Source organism: Plasmodium falciparum (genome assembly GCF_000002765.6).
Source record: "Plasmodium falciparum 3D7 genome assembly, chromosome: 1".
Lineage (NCBI taxonomy): Eukaryota > Apicomplexa > Aconoidasida > Haemosporida > Plasmodiidae > Plasmodium > Plasmodium falciparum.
Genome location: NC_004325.2, coordinates 290,001 through 307,500, shown reverse-complemented (window position 1 = coordinate 307,500; position 17,500 = coordinate 290,001). Strand labels below are relative to the sequence as shown.

The following is a 17,500-nucleotide window of genomic DNA, read 5'->3' as shown; positions in this document are numbered from 1 at the left end:
GGATAATAAGAAGAGAATACAAATGTGTTTAAAAGACAGTGCCCTAGCGATTACTGTTACGACATTAACAAATATTATAGCCTTTTTAATAAGTGCCATATCTCCCTTTTATTCAATATGTGCATTTTCGTTATTTACCGCTAGCTCCCTTTTTTTTGGATATCTCATGGTCTTAACCTTTTTGTTGAGTTTTCTATGTATAGAAGCGAAATTAGAAAAGAAAAAAAGAAATATATTCACCGGAACCTTTCATTTGTTTAGATCTATTTTTATGAAGAGCTCTAAGAAAAACAAAAAAGAAAATAAGGAAAATAATATTCATGATGACGGTGATAATGATAATGATGAGAAAAAGAAAGATCTATCTTTAGAAGTAAAAAATAATGAAGATGATTATGAAAATATATCCATATATGAATGGATACATAATTTATATTTATTTGAAGAATCTATAAATAAAAAAAAAAAAAATGCAGCATTGGTATATGCATCAAATAATGGTATGAGCAGCAATCTTAATAATGTGAATGAAGATGGTTTCCCGAATCCATCAAAAATTGTATCTATGGAAGATGTAAAGAAAAGAAATATTAAAAAGGATGATGCATATATAAACAAAGAAGATGAAGAAGGAGGAGGCTATTATAATAAAGATGATAATAAGAAAAAGGATATTTTAGGGAAAAAGCAAAAAAAAAATAATAACAATGTTACGTTAGTATCGAAGAAGGGAGAAGATAATGAATTAGATGTGTATTATGAAAATTTGGATGAAAAAACAAATGATAAGTATAAAATGAATAATATTAAAAGTAGTAAATTAAAATATGATAATGATAAAAAAGATGGTGCTATTATAAACAATAGACCATCAAGTGATGAAGAATATAAAGAAGAAAAAGATAAAAACAAAATTAATATACTTAATGATGTTTTTAATGATATTACAATAAAACCTAATGAAAATATATTATTAGATAGAGGAGATGTAATAAAAAGTAGTGGTTATGATTCTTCATATAACGATTTACAAAGTAGTTCTCTTCCAAATCCATCATCAAATGAAGTATTAAATAAAACGACTATGGTATATAATGAGACGGATTTAAAAGATAATAAAAAAGAAATAAAATCTTCTAAAAAAAATGTGAAAGATATAAAAAAAAGTGATATGATACATGATGATACGTATGATATTATAAATAGTAATAATAAAAATATTTTATTATCTTCGAATGAAATTAATAATAATAGTAATAATACGAATAAATTTAATAATAATTCTACCGAATTAGCTACTAAGGATACACAACAATTTATAAATGGACATGATAAAAATATATATTTATTAAGTTCACATGATAATGCATTATTTTATAAATATATATATGAAGAACCAAAAGGAAATATAGGAAAATATTTTAGATCGTTAGTAAAAAATTATTATGTACCATTTTTATCATCAAGATTTGGTAAGACTATAGTATATATAATGTTTACAATAATTATAGCAATGTCTATATATGGATGTACTTTAATGAAGAAAGGAATAAAATATGATAAAGCATTTCCTGTAGATTCATATGTTCGTAGATTTACAACAGCGAAAATAAAATATTTCCCCGATTTTGGTGATTTTATTGAAGTATATTATTTTGATAAACATTTTATAAATAAATATAGAGGTTTAGAAAAAAATACAAAAGAAGCTGCATCATCATTTCTTTATTCAGATTTAACAGATCGTCAAATAATGAATAGTCCAAAAATAAATAAAAATGTACATTGGGAAAATACAAATTTACAAGAAGAGTTAATAAATATGCATAATACATTAGAATCACAAGAATTTGTTACATCAGTAGCAAATGGTTTTACATTTTTTTTAAATAAAAATAAATCAAGCTTAAGAAAAGAAAACCCACAAGAATTTTATGAAATTTTTGCTAATTGGTTAAAAAAAGATTTTGTAGGAAACTTATTCAAAAATGATTTTGTATTCTTAAACGGAAAATTAGTTGCATGGCGTTTTCATTATTTCCAAAAAAATGTAGATGATTCAGAAATTTCGTCTAAATGGTTAAAGGCATGTAAACAAATTACAAAGTTAGAAAATCATAATGTACAAATGGTATGTTTCCATTTAAGTTCCATATTCAACGAAACCGACGAATCTATTATCGAAGTAACTCTAATTAACCTAGGAATTACTATCCTCACCATTCTTGTTGTAACAGCTTATATTATTAAGGGTTTCTATTCTTGTGTAATTATAGCTTTGATCATTTTCCTTATTGATTTATGTATATTCGGATTTATGTGTTTATGTGGAATTACGATGAATATTATATCCATGGTTATATTGGTCTTGTCAGTGGGTTAGTGAAGAAAAAAAAAAAAAAAAAAAAAAAAAAAAAAAAAAATATATATATATATAATATATTATATACGTGAAGGAATTTTTTTTTTTTTTTTGGACGCAATATATGTGACCATAATGTTTGTATATTTTTTATTTTACATGTTTATATTTTTTTTTTTTTATATTTTAGGTTTCTCCATTGACCATACCTCACACATTGTTCAAGCATTTTCACACAGCATGGGAAGAACAAGAGATGAAAAGTAAGATACGAAAATTTATAATTTTTTATGTATAAAAAATGTTATATCTTTTTTGATACATCACAAATATTTTATATATATATATATATATATATATTTATTTATTTATTTTTTTTTTATTTTTTATTTATTTTTATTTCAGAATGAAAGAAAGCTTGCACCTAATGATAGGTCCTGTATTACATAGTGGTTTGTCAACCTGGTTTGTTATTAGTACCTTATTTTTTTCAAATAAAGATTTTACAGTCATATTTTTCCAAACATTAAGCTTGGTAAGGCATTATAAAAAAAGTTTAATATAAGTGAATGTAAATGTAAATGTAAATGTAAATGTAAATGTAAATGTAAATATGTTATTAATATTATGTATTCCATATATATATATATATATATATATTTATATATATTTATTTATTTATATTTTATTTCCCTTTTGTAGGTTCTATTCTTTTCTATAACTTTCTCTTCCATGTTCTTGCCAGTACTTCTTTCCAGTTTTGGCCCACTACATTAATTAAATTTAAAAAAAAAAAAAAAAAAAAAAAAAAAAAAGAACAAATTAAAATAAATGATTTTGCCGTTTCCGTTTTTAAATTCAAAATTCTTATTAAGAAAAAATTCCAAAAAAAAAAAAAAAAAAAGGAAAATAATATATATATGATAATTATATGTATTATTTTGATTTTTGAAAATTTTAATTAAATATATATTTTCTTAACAGTGTATATATATATATACACATACATATATATTTATTTATTTATTTGTATATATTATAATAATATATATATTTTATATCTTTAAATTTATATTTATTCTTCTTTTTTTTTTTTTTTTTTTTTTAAATTAATATATATATATATATATATATAACAGGTAGACCATACAATACGTTTCGTAATATTTTTAATTTCTTCTATTTATTTTTTTTTTTTTTTCAAGTTATATATTTTTTTACTTGTATTTTAAAACTTTTCATTTTTTTTTTTTTTTTCATTTGAAATTTTAAGCAAATAAAAAAATATTTTGAATAAAAATAAAAAATTAATAAATAAAAAAATAAAAAATATATATCAAATAAATAAATAAAGAAAAAAATAAAAAATATATATCAAATAAATAAAGAAAAAAATAAAAAATATATATCAAATAAATAAAGAAAAAAATAACAAATAAATAATGTATAGGTCTACATTTGGTGTTTGAATATGTTGAAACTACCAAACTAAATATATATAAGAAAAACCAGACACATACATAATACATAAATACATATATACATATATACATTCATACATATATACATACATACATATATACATACATACATACATATATACATACATACATATATACATACATACATACATACATTTATATATATATATATATATATATATATTTAATTTTTTTTTTATGTATAATCCTTTTGGTATTGAAACCCCTTTTTTTTTTTTTTTTGTCATTTAATATTTATTCATAAATATTGTGAGTGTTCATCTTGCCATATAATAACTTTTGGGTCTCTCTTACAAAAGGCACGAACAGCCATAGCCAAATTATCATTGTCATCCATTATTCTCCCTTTACATCCTAATTTTATTTTTTCAGGAATATTTTCTTCTCCTTGATATATAATACGTTTCGCATCTTTTACTGTTACGTTGTCATCTAAATAAAATTTGGATCCATTCTTCCATTTCATTTTTTTCTTGATTATATTATGTCTATAAGATGGATATAATTTCTCGTCATTAATATAAAAAAAATATCCTAGCTGTGTATCAGCTCGATATCTAGTTGTCCATATAATAGCAGGAAATAATATTAACATGACATATTTTATATGACTCTGAGCATAATAAAAAGAATGATAAATTTTCTTCAAACGATAATTTATATCTCGAAATATGCTATTCCAAACATATCTTCTATACATTTTTTATTTAAAACGAATTTTTATAAATATTGCCCAAGTAATAAACCACGAAATAAATTAATAAATAAATAAACACATACATACATATATTATATATATATATATATATAATAATATTTAATATGTATGATAAATTATATTATAATTTTATTTTTTTCATTCTTTTTTTTTTTTTTTTTAATTTATGTTACAGGGTTTCAATAATATAAAATTTATATCATATATATACATATTTATAATTATTTATACATATAACACAAAAAATTAAAAATAACGTAATAAAAATTTTTAAGTGCTAATATCAAAAACGTATCAATTATTTCATCATTTACATTTTTATTTATTAAAATATATATATATATATATATATATATATATATTTATATATTATATATTTATAAATTCAACCGGAAAAAAAAAAGAAAAATTTGATATACACATCAAATATGATAATATGCATACATATATATTATATATATATATATAATATATACACTTTTAATATTTTAGTGATATGAATATCTTTAGGGTTTATTTTTTTCTTATTTTGATAAATGAAATCCTTTATATAATTTATTATTACATGAATAATTTTAACATTTATACAATATATATATATATATATATATCTCAAAATTAATAACATACGTGAATATATAAAAATATATTTATACAAGTATAATATCTGTAAAATAAATTTATTTTATTATTTTATTTTATTTTTTTTGTACAAATGATATTCGTAAGACTGACTTAAAAATGAAATTCATCTTTTTATATATTATATATAGAGAAAAAAAAAAAAATTAAAAAAAAATTAAGACACCTTTTCAGTTCTTTTTCCCAAGAAAAAAAGGGACATAGGGAAAATAATTCAAACGTACCATAATGATACAATAAGATAAATTGTATTATATAATATTAACTTAAAATTTTTTTTTTTTTTTTGAAATGTTCAAATTATAAAACAATAAAATAATATATATATATATATATATATATATATATATATATATATGTGCTCTTATATAAAATATGGATTGATGATTAATTCCAACTTTTAATTTGTTATATATTTTAATTGTATCCTTAAAATTTGTGTTAACTATTTACAACAACAAGGTGTAAATTGTGTAATTGTTTTTATCTTATAATTTTTTTTTTTTTTTTTTTTTTTTTTTTATCTCTCTTCCTTTTTTTTGAATGCATTTATATTTTATTAATGAATTAAAAATTTACATGGGCATTGATTATATAAATATTTATGTAATTATATATCCTTATAATTAAATCCGTTGTAGATAAATATATATTTTTTGTTCTCACAAAAAAGAGGAATAAAAAAAAAAATATATATATATAAATATAAAAACATATATATTTATATATTTATATATTTTTATATTTATATATTTATATATTTATTTATTTATTTATGCATTTCAAATTTTATTGTTAAAAATATCACTTGGTATTTTTTCAAAACACATATATATTATATGTGTATATATTTCTTACTTTACATTGATTTAATATATTTAATCATATTATTTATTATATGAAAACAAATTTTATATTTTTAATAATATTACACGAAAAAAAAAATATATATATATATAACATCTTTATTAACAATACGGAGAAACATAACCAACAGTACATGTTTATTATAACCTCGTTTATTATTTATTACTTTATGTCTCCCAAAATATAAAATTTTATTTTGCATGTTTCATTAGAAAATTGTCGTTCCATACCAAAAAAAAAAAAAAAAAAAAAAAAAAAAAATTAAAAATAAAAAATTAAAAAATATACAATTTTAAAATTATATAAAATTATTTATATTTTAAATAATGCGTTTATATAATAATGTCACAAAATTAAATATTTTAGTATGTCAATTTTTTTTTATTTTTTTTTATTTTTTTTAATTTTTTTTTATTTCCATTGTCTTATTTTTTATATTTCAATATCCTATACACAATTATGTAGTGACTTCCTATCTATTATATGTGACAAATGAATACAAAATATATACATACATGAATATATATACATATTTAATTAAATGATACAGTTTATAAAATGTTTTCTCCTTTTTATCCTCTTATATTCCTCAGATATTATTATATCCATAAACCCTTCCACTCTTATACAAAATCATTTATATATGTATCAAACGAACAACAGTATAAATGAAGAAAATATATATAATATGAAAAAATTTAGTAAATTACCAATTGCAGAAAATACCAGAAACATAAGACACTCCACTAATGATCTTTATTATGAACATTCCTTAAATTTAGAAAAACCCAATGAACACTTTACGTTACACAATATAAAATTAATATGCCAACAAATTTACCATAATCAACCTAATCAATTGAATTTAAGAATTTTAGCTGTATTACTTTCTACATCATATAAACAAGAAAATATTTCAAATATATTTCAAAATCTTTGCAATAATGGATTGTCTTGCCTTTTCACGATACAATTAAGTAAAAATAAAACCTTCGTTGATCAAAATAAAATTGTACACTTGAAAATTATAGACACAGATGATCTAAAAAGAAATAAAAATAATAACATTAGACATAAAATTACAGTTTATTATATATGTGAAGATTTAAAATATAAAAATCAAAAACAACAAGAAAGTAATGAATTCAAATATGTTTTTAATTATGAACAGCTAGCTTTTTTAAAATGTGAAAATTACCTGACTGTTCAGGTAATTTTTAACGAAAAAAAAAAAAAAAAATAAATAAATAAATTTATATATATATATTTTTTTTTTACTATGTTTTATTTTTACACATTTTACAATTCTTCTGATAGGTTGAAAAGTTGGTGGGTATTAATTACAACAAAGAATTTCACAACCTTAACCCTGAATATATTTCTTTCTATTGTTCACAAAGAGTTATATGCAATACACATATAGAAGATTTATATAAAGAGGATGATAAAAAACGTAAAAATTATATTTTTTATGAATTGACCTATAGGTGTGTACCCCCAAAGGTGTGCTCATTTTGTGGTAATAATTCAACATGTAAACTAGAGAAATTGTATAATAAAGAAAAAGAGATAACACAATTTTACAATAATGTAGAATACAATGATAGTGGTGTATTTGATAGATTGCTATTGAATAAGGAAGAGGAGGAAGAACGAAATAAAACAAGTTTCGTAGCTAACTTAGAATACAATGCTATAAATTATGACATTGATGATATGATAACTGTTGGAAGTAATACATATCATATATTGGAAATATGTAAATGTAGTAAGGATTATGTACAAGAGGGTTCATCTTGTGTTAAAAAGGAGAAAGATAAAATTTACATAAGATATGCAAAAAAATAACAAAAAAAAAAAAATATATATATATATATATATATATATATATATAATATATAAAAGGCGTAAGAAAAATATATAAAAACGTTTACATATATATATATATATATATATATATATATATATTTTCATTATTGTTAATATTTTTTATTTTAATATATTTTTTTTTTTCAAACAATAAAAAACTCTGATGTCAGCATTATATGATCTGATGGGAAATGCTCATTTGGTAACATTTTGATATCCCTACAATGAAAAGAAAAAAAGCAACAATAAAATACACACAAAAATGTTATATATATATATATATATATATATATATATTATATGAAAGGATTAGTACATGTATAATCTTTTATTTATAATTGTAAAACTATCCAACATACTTTAAGTTTCTTGGAATTGTTTCCGTTGATATAGGTATAAGTTCTTTGTAAAAAATATAATCTATGCATCCTTCAAAAGACGGTGTTTTATTGGTAAATTCTGGTTCCTTACCATTTATCTACATGTAAAAATAAAGATGCTTATATATATATATATATATATATATATATATATATATATATGTTGTATATATTATTTTGAAAAGTACTTCTTTTTTATTTGTATATTTATTTTATATTTTTGATATGATTACCTCTTTGAATACACTTTTAAAGGGAGGGATTTTTAATTCTGGATAAGAATAAAAAGCTTCACTTTTTCTTAATCGTGCCTATAATGAGATGAAATATATAACGACTGATAAAATATAAATTTCATATGAGTTATAAAAAATAAAAACAATCAAATAAATAAATAAATAAATATATATATATATATTACTGGATGGTGTGCGTGATTTTTTGATATTCTTCCAGTTGTTATGAGTCTAAAATTGAAATAAATAAATAAATATAAATATATATATATATATATAACTTATTATCCACTTTCTTAGATTTTTCTTTAAAATCTCTTACTCATATACACCACTTGCTTGAATAATTTCATCTTCCTTTTTATGATCCTGAGGAAATATAATAAAATAAATCAATATAAAAATAATTAAGGTTTCTATATATAATACATTTTGTATATTTACTATATGAGGAGTTGAGTTAAAATCTCCTATTAATAATAAAGGAATAAAAGGAATATCTTGAACAGTGTTTTGTATAAATTCATAGAAATCTCTTATGATTAAATATGCGTGATATAATTTTATATCAGGATATAATGGATTCCAATGAATATGACAATTACAAATTCCTAAGTATGTTTGCTTTGAATAATAAAAAATATAAAAAAAAAAAAAAAAAAAAAAAAAAAATATATATATATATATATATATATATATGTGTATTATTTAATAGGTATATTGTTATTAAGCATACTTTTGATAACTCTAGAATAACCATATTTGCTATACTTTTCCTTTTTGAAAGTTCTCTTAAAAAAGCATCTTGTATCTAAAATATAAAATAATATATATATATATATATATATATATATATATATATATTTATATATGTATATATATTATTCCTTTATAGAGGATAAGATTATATATTATTTTCTTTTTAACTATACTTCGCAACCACTTTCAGACGAATACTTGATCAAATTTTTAATCACAGAAGTTTCAGTATCGAATTGTTTTTCTCCTATCAATTTGAAGCATTTTCTAAAATATAAAAAATGCACATATGTGTAAATATAACATTAATATATATATATATATATATATATATATATATATATATATAATATATAATTATTTATTTATTTATTTTATTTTTTTTTTTTTTTTTTACTTATAGGCTATACAACAGTTGTTACTTTTTGGCGACTTTGTATTAACATGTTCAGGAGTATGTAAGATAAAATCATGATCAAAGAATTTTTTTTTTAAATCATTAATCATAAAGGAATCTACTTCCTATAAAAAAATATGTGTTTCATTTGATAAATAAATATAAGGTGTTCATAATATATATATATATATTATATATTTATAATATATATTTTATATTTATTTAATTTGGACCTGTAAACAAATAATATCCAATTTATTATAAAAGAAATGTTTATAGAGTAGATTTTTTCGATCTATATTATAATTATATTCAAAAGGATAAACTGAAAGTTTTTCTTTGATTGTATACCAAGCGCTATTAAAAATATTTATTGTTCCTACTCTTATTTTATTCCCTTTAAACATCTTACTCTTTTTTATTACAACAATAAAAAAGAACAAATTATATAAATATAAATAAATAAATATAAATATATACACATATATATAGGAGGAAGGAAACTTTTAAAAGTACATCGTTACATTTATAATTATAAAAAAGGGTAAGTGTAAACATAATAAACAGGTTCTTTAATAAGTATGTATATATAAATAAATTTATATATATATATATATATATATATATATATATATATATATATTTCATGTGTGTTACAATGTAAATATATATAAAAATAATCTTAATAATAAAAAAAAATATATATTATTTATTTTTTTGACAAATGACTTTAGGATTTAATGTTTATATATATATATATATATATATATATATTTTTTTTTTTTTTTTTTTATTTTTTGATATGATTACTTCCTTTGAGTAATTCACATCCTTATCATGATAAAATCGAGGAAGCAATATAATGTAGTTATTTTAAATTCTATAAGAGTACAAAGAGGAAAATTTTTTAGTTTTATGAAAAGTAAATATGGCCAAGAGGGAATTGTGGAGAAGGAAAATAAAAATGATATGCATAAGATAACAAAAATATATTTAAAAAATGTAAATATGAAAAGTGATAATCATATATATCCTTGTGGTAATAAATATTTTAGTCATATATATTATAATAATATATATGATTGTGGAAATAAATATTATAATTATATATATCTTTGTAATCATAAACATTTTAGTCATAACATTAATAGTCGAGCTTATAAGAAGTCTGTATTTTATGAAGAAGTTAATGAGAAGAATAATTACGAGAATAATATAAACTTATTAAATATCATAAAAGATAGTAAAATTGAAAAATTCAATATCTATGACTGCACACTTTTTTTAAATTATTTCATTAAAAATAAAAAGAATAAAGAATTTGATAAAGAATTAAAAGATAGAAATAAAATAAAATTAACATCCTCATTATATAAAGAATCAAATGATAAAATTCTAAAGAATATATTAAATTTCGAACCACAAAATATATTTTTTTTCTTTAATAAATATGCAGAATTAAGAGATAGAAATAGTATAGAAATATTATTTCAACATATTATACATAATCATTTACATTATTTTTCTTTATATTATTTAACCGATATTATATATAATATTGCAATACTTAATTGTAATTTTAAAAAGAATCAAGACAACTTAAATGAATTTTTAAATTATGTTATATTTAATGTTATAAAAGAAAATAAAAACATTAAACATTTTGATAAAAAAATAACCAATAAATTAAAAATCTCATTTGATATTATACGTAATGATGATAAAAAAAAAAAACCTATATATATTAAAAGTATCGACAATAATAAAGAAAAAAAAAAAAATGCAAAAAGGAATTTTTTACAAAATAATTTAAGTGATAAAGGTACATACATAGTTCTAACACACAAAAATGATAGCAGCATCATGAACGGAAGGATGAACTTGGGCATGATCAAAAATGACAACAACGATAATATTAATAATAATAATAATTTAAGAAACAGAAAAAAATATCCTTGTAATAATAATGAAAATAATAACAAATCCAAATTTAGTATTAATACATTATCAAATGTTATGTTATATAAATTAATATATAGTCTGGCAAAGATTAAACATAACGAGACATGTATTAAAGAATTATTCATTTTATTAATTCCTTATATTAGGTACTTAATTCAAAATAAAAATTATATATATTCAAAAGATAGAAATGATGTTATTGTGAAAATTATTTGGTCTTTTGCCTTCTTGAAAATTAGAGATATTCATTTATTTGTAGACTTTTCCATAAGCATACAACTAATACTACATGATTTAAAATTACAATATCTCAAAATTATTAAAAAGATCTATGAAAATCTATTAATATTTGATGAAGCCTTACTAGATAAACTAGATGCCAGAATTAACCAAATCGAAGAAAATGCTCCTGAACAATTTTCTTACCCAAGGAAAAAGCAATTCAAAAAAAAAAAAAAAAGAATTCACATTGGAGATGAAATCAAATTTGAGAGGGAAAAGAAATAGGAATAATAATTTTATCGATAAAAATAGGAATATTATAAGGAAATTACACATAGATAAATAGATAAATAAATAAATAAATAAATAAATATATATATATATATATATATATATATATATATTAATAGATATATATAATTTTTTTTTTTTTTTTTTTTTTTTTTTTTTTTTATTTTCAAAAGGGAAAATGTTTAATAATAAAATATTTGTCAAAAGAATAAAACATTTATTTTTTTTTGTGTTTTTTTTTGTAAATTATTATTATTCATACTATATTATATTATAAGTAGTAAGATGTATAACAATAAATAAAAAAAAAAAAAAAAAAAAACATTTAAAATAAGTTGGTCTTTTTCATAATTCTCATAAATTCTTCTTCATTAATTTCTCCGTCTCCATCTCTGTCTGCTTCGTCTATCATCTGTTGTATAAAAAATAAAATGAAAAAATTATATATATGATATGTATATATAAATATATATATATATTATAAAATATATATTTTTGTGTATTTCCATTTTTTCCTTTTTTACTTCTTGAATTTCCTCATCAGTAATATTCTCTCCAAGTTCTTTTGCTACACGTTTTAAATTCTATACAAAAAAAAAAAAAAAAAATAATAATATAATAATAAATATAAAAAATAGCTAGTTATATTTTAGCTAGCTAACATGAAAAAAAAAAAAAAAAAAAAAAAAAATTAAAAATAAATAAATAAATAAACAAATAAACAACCAAACAAACAAAAGATACAATTTGATGTATTTAATTTAATAAATGAGTTAATACTTTGAAGGAGATTTTTCCAGTCTCATCATCATCAAATAATCGGAAAGCTTTTAGTATTTCCTCCTTAGGATCTCTTTCACTCTAATAAGATATATATATATATATATATATATATATATATATGTTCATATAAATGTGTATATCATATTTTATTATTTATTATTTTTAGGGTAGTACCATTTTTATTGTCATAATGTCTAAAAAGTCATTAAAGTCAATTGTACCAGATCCATCTTTATCAACATCAGATATTATTTTCCTTATCTTAAATAAAATAAATATATAAAGTGTAAAAGATAAACATGAATTTATTAAAATTATGTTATATATTGTAAAGATATAAAAAAAAAATTCCTTTGTTTTTCTTTTTTAATTATGATTTTATTTTGCAATATATAATATGATAAACATGATGTGTGTCTATATATATATATATATATATGTATATAATTTTTTTTTGTTTTTATTTTATTTATGAAAAATTACATCTTCTTTTTTTGGTTCGAATCCTAAAGCTCTCATTGCAACTTTTAATTCTTTTGCATCAATTCTTCCTAAAATAAAAAAAAAAAAATAATTACAAAATATGGACAACATTAAATCATTTAATTGTTGATATTTAAATAAGGGTATTATAAATAAATAAATATATGTACATATATATATATATATATATATATATATTTATTTATTTATTTATTTGTTTATTTGCTTATTTATTATTTATTATTTATTATTTATTATTTACCAGTGCCGTTTGTATCAAATAAATCAAAAGCTTCCTTAATTTCTAATTTTTGTTCTTCATTTAATTCGTTTCTTTTACTTCGAGGATTAGGGTTCCTTATCATAGTTTGATTTTTTCTGCTCATCTTTTTACACTTTATGGTAGTTGAGAAAATAAAAAATAAATATATATTATATATATATATAAAGAAGTTTATGTATAAAAAATTACAATATGAGATAAAAATATGTATATTTTTTATTCTGAATTTTATTATATTATATTCTTTCTTATATATATATATATATATATATATACACTTTCTTAATTAGGTGTTTTTAAATGATACATAATATATATTATAATAATATATTTCTTCTTATTTTTTTCTTGTGTGTATTCCTTAAATTATTATATAATTTTATTTGTATATATTTAATGATATCATATAATTAATATATTCCGTATACACAATAATTAAATTTGCTCTTTTTTTTTTTTAAAAAAAGGAAAAAAAAAAAAAAAAATAAAAGTGCTTCCTAATGTATTATTCTTCTGAAAATAAAAATTAATAATTACAGGTGAGAATAAGGAAATATTATAAATTAAAAAAAAAAAAAAAAAAAAAAAAAGAGGGTAACGAGTTAATAAATATTATATATACTTTTTTTATTATTTGTATATTCAAAAGGAAATGCTTATAATATATATATATATATATTATATATTATAATATGCCTTGTACATATAACAAATTTATTCTTATATATGTTATACGACTCATTTAATATATATATATTTTTTTTATACAATAAAAATTTATATATGGTTTGTCTTTTTAAGGTGACAAAAAAAAAAAAAAATTGAAAATATAAAAAATATAATACTGACAAAATTGTATATATATATATATATATATATATATATTAATTAATGATTAAGAACAAAAAAATAAAATAAATGAATAAATAAATAAATAAATAAATATATATATATATATATATATATTATATGTGATGCCTGAATGGGCAATATCACATATTCCTAAACATTGAAAATATTTCTCTTTTAAAATATAAAAAAAAAAAGGAAACATATTCATATCGAATTTAAGAATGCGATGTATATATTTATATATATATATATATATATATATATATATATATATATATATAATATACTAAAAATTTATCATTTCATTTTGAAGAATAATAAAATTTGTGATATAGTATTTTTTGTTTTTCATTTAAAGCATCATAGAAAAAGAAATTATTAAACTGCTTTTTTAATATATAACTTGAATGGGAATTTATATATTCATCTTTAAATATACTTTCTTCTATATCAATAAATTTATAATTATAAATATATTTCATAAGAAAAAATGAATGTAAAACATCTTCTGGTGTAGTTACTTTAAAATTAGGAAAATTTGATTGTAACACAAAAATTTTTTTTTTTTTTGATTTATTAAAATATTGATATAAAGAAGAGGTATCCGTAAATTGTTTATTATGTTGTTGTTCACTGTTGGGATAATTATTATCATTTATAATATTTATATTTGTTTGTTTTATTTTTTTTTCATTATTTTTCATTGGAAGTATATATGTTAATATATTATTATGCAACGTTTTACTATCAAATATTTGTGGTGTTTGTGCTTGGAATATGGTATCTCTATCTATAGTTTTTTTAATAAAAGGGCTAGTTGTCTTTTTTTTATTTTCTTCTTCATGTTGTATCAATTTTATAGTATCTGTAGCTTTTGAACCTAATATAACATTTTTATCTAAAGTGGAATAATAAATTAAATTAAAGAAATCAATTTCTGATAAGAAAGGACGAGCACCATCATGTATTAAAATATTTGTTATATGTATCTTTTTTTTTTTTTCTTCTTTTTTGTCTTTAATATTGTTATTTTGCATACTATCATTATTTGAATTATAATTTTTATTACATTTGTTTATATTAACATCTTCAAATTCGTATGATATATTATCATTCTTATTATTTTTCCCTTGGATATATTTTTTTAATAATTCGTAAATATACATTTGACTATCTAATTCTATATCTATTGATTTCATAGCATTTAAAAAGGAATCTAATCGTTCTTTTCCACTTTCTACAATTTTTAATAATTTATATCTATTGACATTTATATGTTTTTGTTTTATTTGAATTATATGTTTTTCATCTTTTTCATCTTTTTCATCTTTTTCATCTTTTTCATCTTTTTCATTTTTTTCATTTTTTTCATGTTTTTCATTTTTTTCATGTATTTCATTTTTTTCATGTTTTTCATTTATTTCATTTATTTCTTTTTTCTTTCTTATCTTTATATCTTTTGACAAATCATTTAATAGTTCTTGCATATCTAGAATACATTTATTTTTTTCATTATCATATATAATGTATGTATTTTTGTGTATATAATCTATTATATTACTATCATCATTAAAATGATTTTCTCCTAAATTAATTTTTTGGGAAGAGAAATCTTTTATGTTGTCTTTTTCATCTTGATCACATTCCTTCAGATTTATATTTAATTTATCGTTTCCATTTTTTAAAAAGGAGTTTATCATTTTTCTTTTTAAAAGAAGTTGATTATACACATTTATACTGTGGATGATACATGAAAAATGTTTTTTATCACATACTAAAGTAAGAGATTTTATTAAATTACATTTTATAAACAAATTAAATGAATATATAAACAGAGGTATATCATTTAATTTTAAAAATTGCTTAGGACCGATCAATTCAGTTCTTTTTCCTATACCTCCACATAATAATATAGAATGAATATTTTTCTTTTTTATTATTTTTTCATATTGTTTTGTATTATATTTATTAAATATATCATTTTCTTTGTTATTATCATATATATGTTTATTATTTATATTGTCCTTATTTAATATATCATCTTTATTTTCTATCTCTTTAGTTGATTTTTCTTCTATCTTACTCATATATATATTAATGCTTTTGTAATTCTTTATTCTATTTTTCCAAATTTTGTGGGCATCGTCCTTTTGATTTTTCAAATATTTTCTTTCTAATGATGTAGATAAATAAGTTTTATCTTTATTTTTATCGATGAAATTATTAAGAAGGAATAGATATTTATTATTTATTATTATATTTTTTTTTTGTTCTCCTCTCCCTCTTTTTTTATTTTTACACATATATTGAGTGACTCCATTTTTTATATATACAATTGAATGATACGATTTACTAAAATTATTTTTTTTACATTTTCTGATACTTCTCTCTATAATATTCTTACCATTTTTAAAAAATTGTCTTTTTAACATATGGAAATTATATCCATTCCATTTGATAAAATAAATAAGTAGAACACAACGAATAAACGTATGAACAAAATGCATCCTTTCTAAATTATTATTTTTTTTTTTTTTTTTTTGTGTGTGCATATATTTATGCCATTCTTATAAAAAAAAAAAAAAATAAATAAATAAAAATAAGCATATTAATTTAACATATATGATAAAAACTGAAAATCATCATTAAATACATGAAAAAATATCATGTATACTTAAACAAATCTTATATGCAAGGAAAAAAAAAAATAAGGTTCATTTTTTTCTTTTTCTTTTTTTTCAGGTAAACATTTTCATTTATACCTTTTCACAAACATATTTAACATAAAAATAAATAAATAAATAAATATATATATATATATATATATATATATTGTGTTGTTATATATTTAATATTCTGTTTTCCTTTTAAATATAAATGGTATAACATATA

The 17,500-nt window shown here is 18.6% G+C and overlaps 7 protein-coding genes across 7 annotated transcripts in view; 3 read left to right on the top strand and 4 right to left on the bottom strand.

Annotated features, from left to right (window-relative positions):
* The window catches only part of PF3D7_0107500 (Niemann-Pick type C1-related protein), a gene marked incomplete at both ends in the record, with an annotated part of 4,896 nt that extends 1,757 nt beyond the window's left edge, over positions 1-3,139 (top strand). The window contains 4 exons of the mRNA XM_001350971.1: positions 1-2,378; positions 2,553-2,625; positions 2,768-2,897; positions 3,065-3,139. The exon at positions 1-2,378 is cut by the window's left edge and continues 1,757 nt beyond it. Of these exons, the coding sequence (XP_001351007.1) occupies positions 1-2,378; positions 2,553-2,625; positions 2,768-2,897; positions 3,065-3,139 (2,656 nt within the window). The remainder of the gene's footprint in view (positions 2,379-2,552; positions 2,626-2,767; positions 2,898-3,064) is intronic.
* A 963-nt stretch (positions 3,140-4,102) lies between these two features.
* On the bottom strand, positions 4,103-4,564 carry PF3D7_0107400 (ATP synthase-associated protein, putative; the record flags this gene model as incomplete). Its single annotated transcript, XM_001350970.1, has 1 exon — positions 4,103-4,564. One exon carries the CDS (start codon positions 4,562-4,564, stop codon positions 4,103-4,105), a length of 462 nt encoding a protein of 153 aa, XP_001351006.1.
* Positions 4,565-6,632: 2,068 nt separating this feature from the next.
* On the top strand, positions 6,633-7,939 carry PF3D7_0107300 (conserved Plasmodium protein, unknown function; the record flags this gene model as incomplete). The annotated part of the gene is made up of 2 exons (XM_001350968.1): positions 6,633-7,301; positions 7,409-7,939. 2 exons carry the CDS (start codon positions 6,633-6,635, stop codon positions 7,937-7,939), a joined length of 1,200 nt encoding a protein of 399 aa, XP_001351004.1.
* Positions 7,940-8,103: 164 nt separating this feature from the next.
* Positions 8,104-10,139, bottom strand: PF3D7_0107200 (CCR4 domain-containing protein 3, putative; the record flags this gene model as incomplete). The annotated part of the gene is made up of 10 exons (XM_024473426.1): positions 8,104-8,179; positions 8,320-8,438; positions 8,574-8,651; positions 8,762-8,807; positions 8,899-8,945; positions 9,021-9,200; positions 9,313-9,387; positions 9,509-9,602; positions 9,733-9,857; positions 9,966-10,139. The coding sequence occupies 10 exons, from the start codon at positions 10,137-10,139 to the stop codon at positions 8,104-8,106; spliced, it is 1,014 nt and encodes a 337-aa protein (XP_024328939.1).
* A 430-nt stretch (positions 10,140-10,569) lies between these two features.
* PF3D7_0107100 (conserved protein, unknown function) lies at positions 10,570-12,201 on the top strand (the record flags this gene model as incomplete). The annotated part of the gene is made up of 1 exon (XM_001350966.1): positions 10,570-12,201. One exon carries the CDS (start codon positions 10,570-10,572, stop codon positions 12,199-12,201), a length of 1,632 nt encoding a protein of 543 aa, XP_001351002.1.
* A 331-nt stretch (positions 12,202-12,532) lies between these two features.
* On the bottom strand, positions 12,533-13,859 carry PF3D7_0107000.1 (centrin-1; the record flags this gene model as incomplete). Its single annotated transcript, XM_001350965.2, has 6 exons — positions 12,533-12,619; positions 12,732-12,791; positions 12,988-13,068; positions 13,165-13,251; positions 13,474-13,541; positions 13,736-13,859. The coding sequence occupies 6 exons, from the start codon at positions 13,857-13,859 to the stop codon at positions 12,533-12,535; spliced, it is 507 nt and encodes a 168-aa protein (XP_001351001.1).
* A 1,051-nt stretch (positions 13,860-14,910) lies between these two features.
* Positions 14,911-17,115, bottom strand: PF3D7_0106900 (2-C-methyl-D-erythritol 4-phosphate cytidylyltransferase, putative; the record flags this gene model as incomplete). Its single annotated transcript, XM_001350964.2, has 1 exon — positions 14,911-17,115. One exon carries the CDS (start codon positions 17,113-17,115, stop codon positions 14,911-14,913), a length of 2,205 nt encoding a protein of 734 aa, XP_001351000.2.
* Between the last annotated feature and the right edge of the window lie 385 nt (positions 17,116-17,500).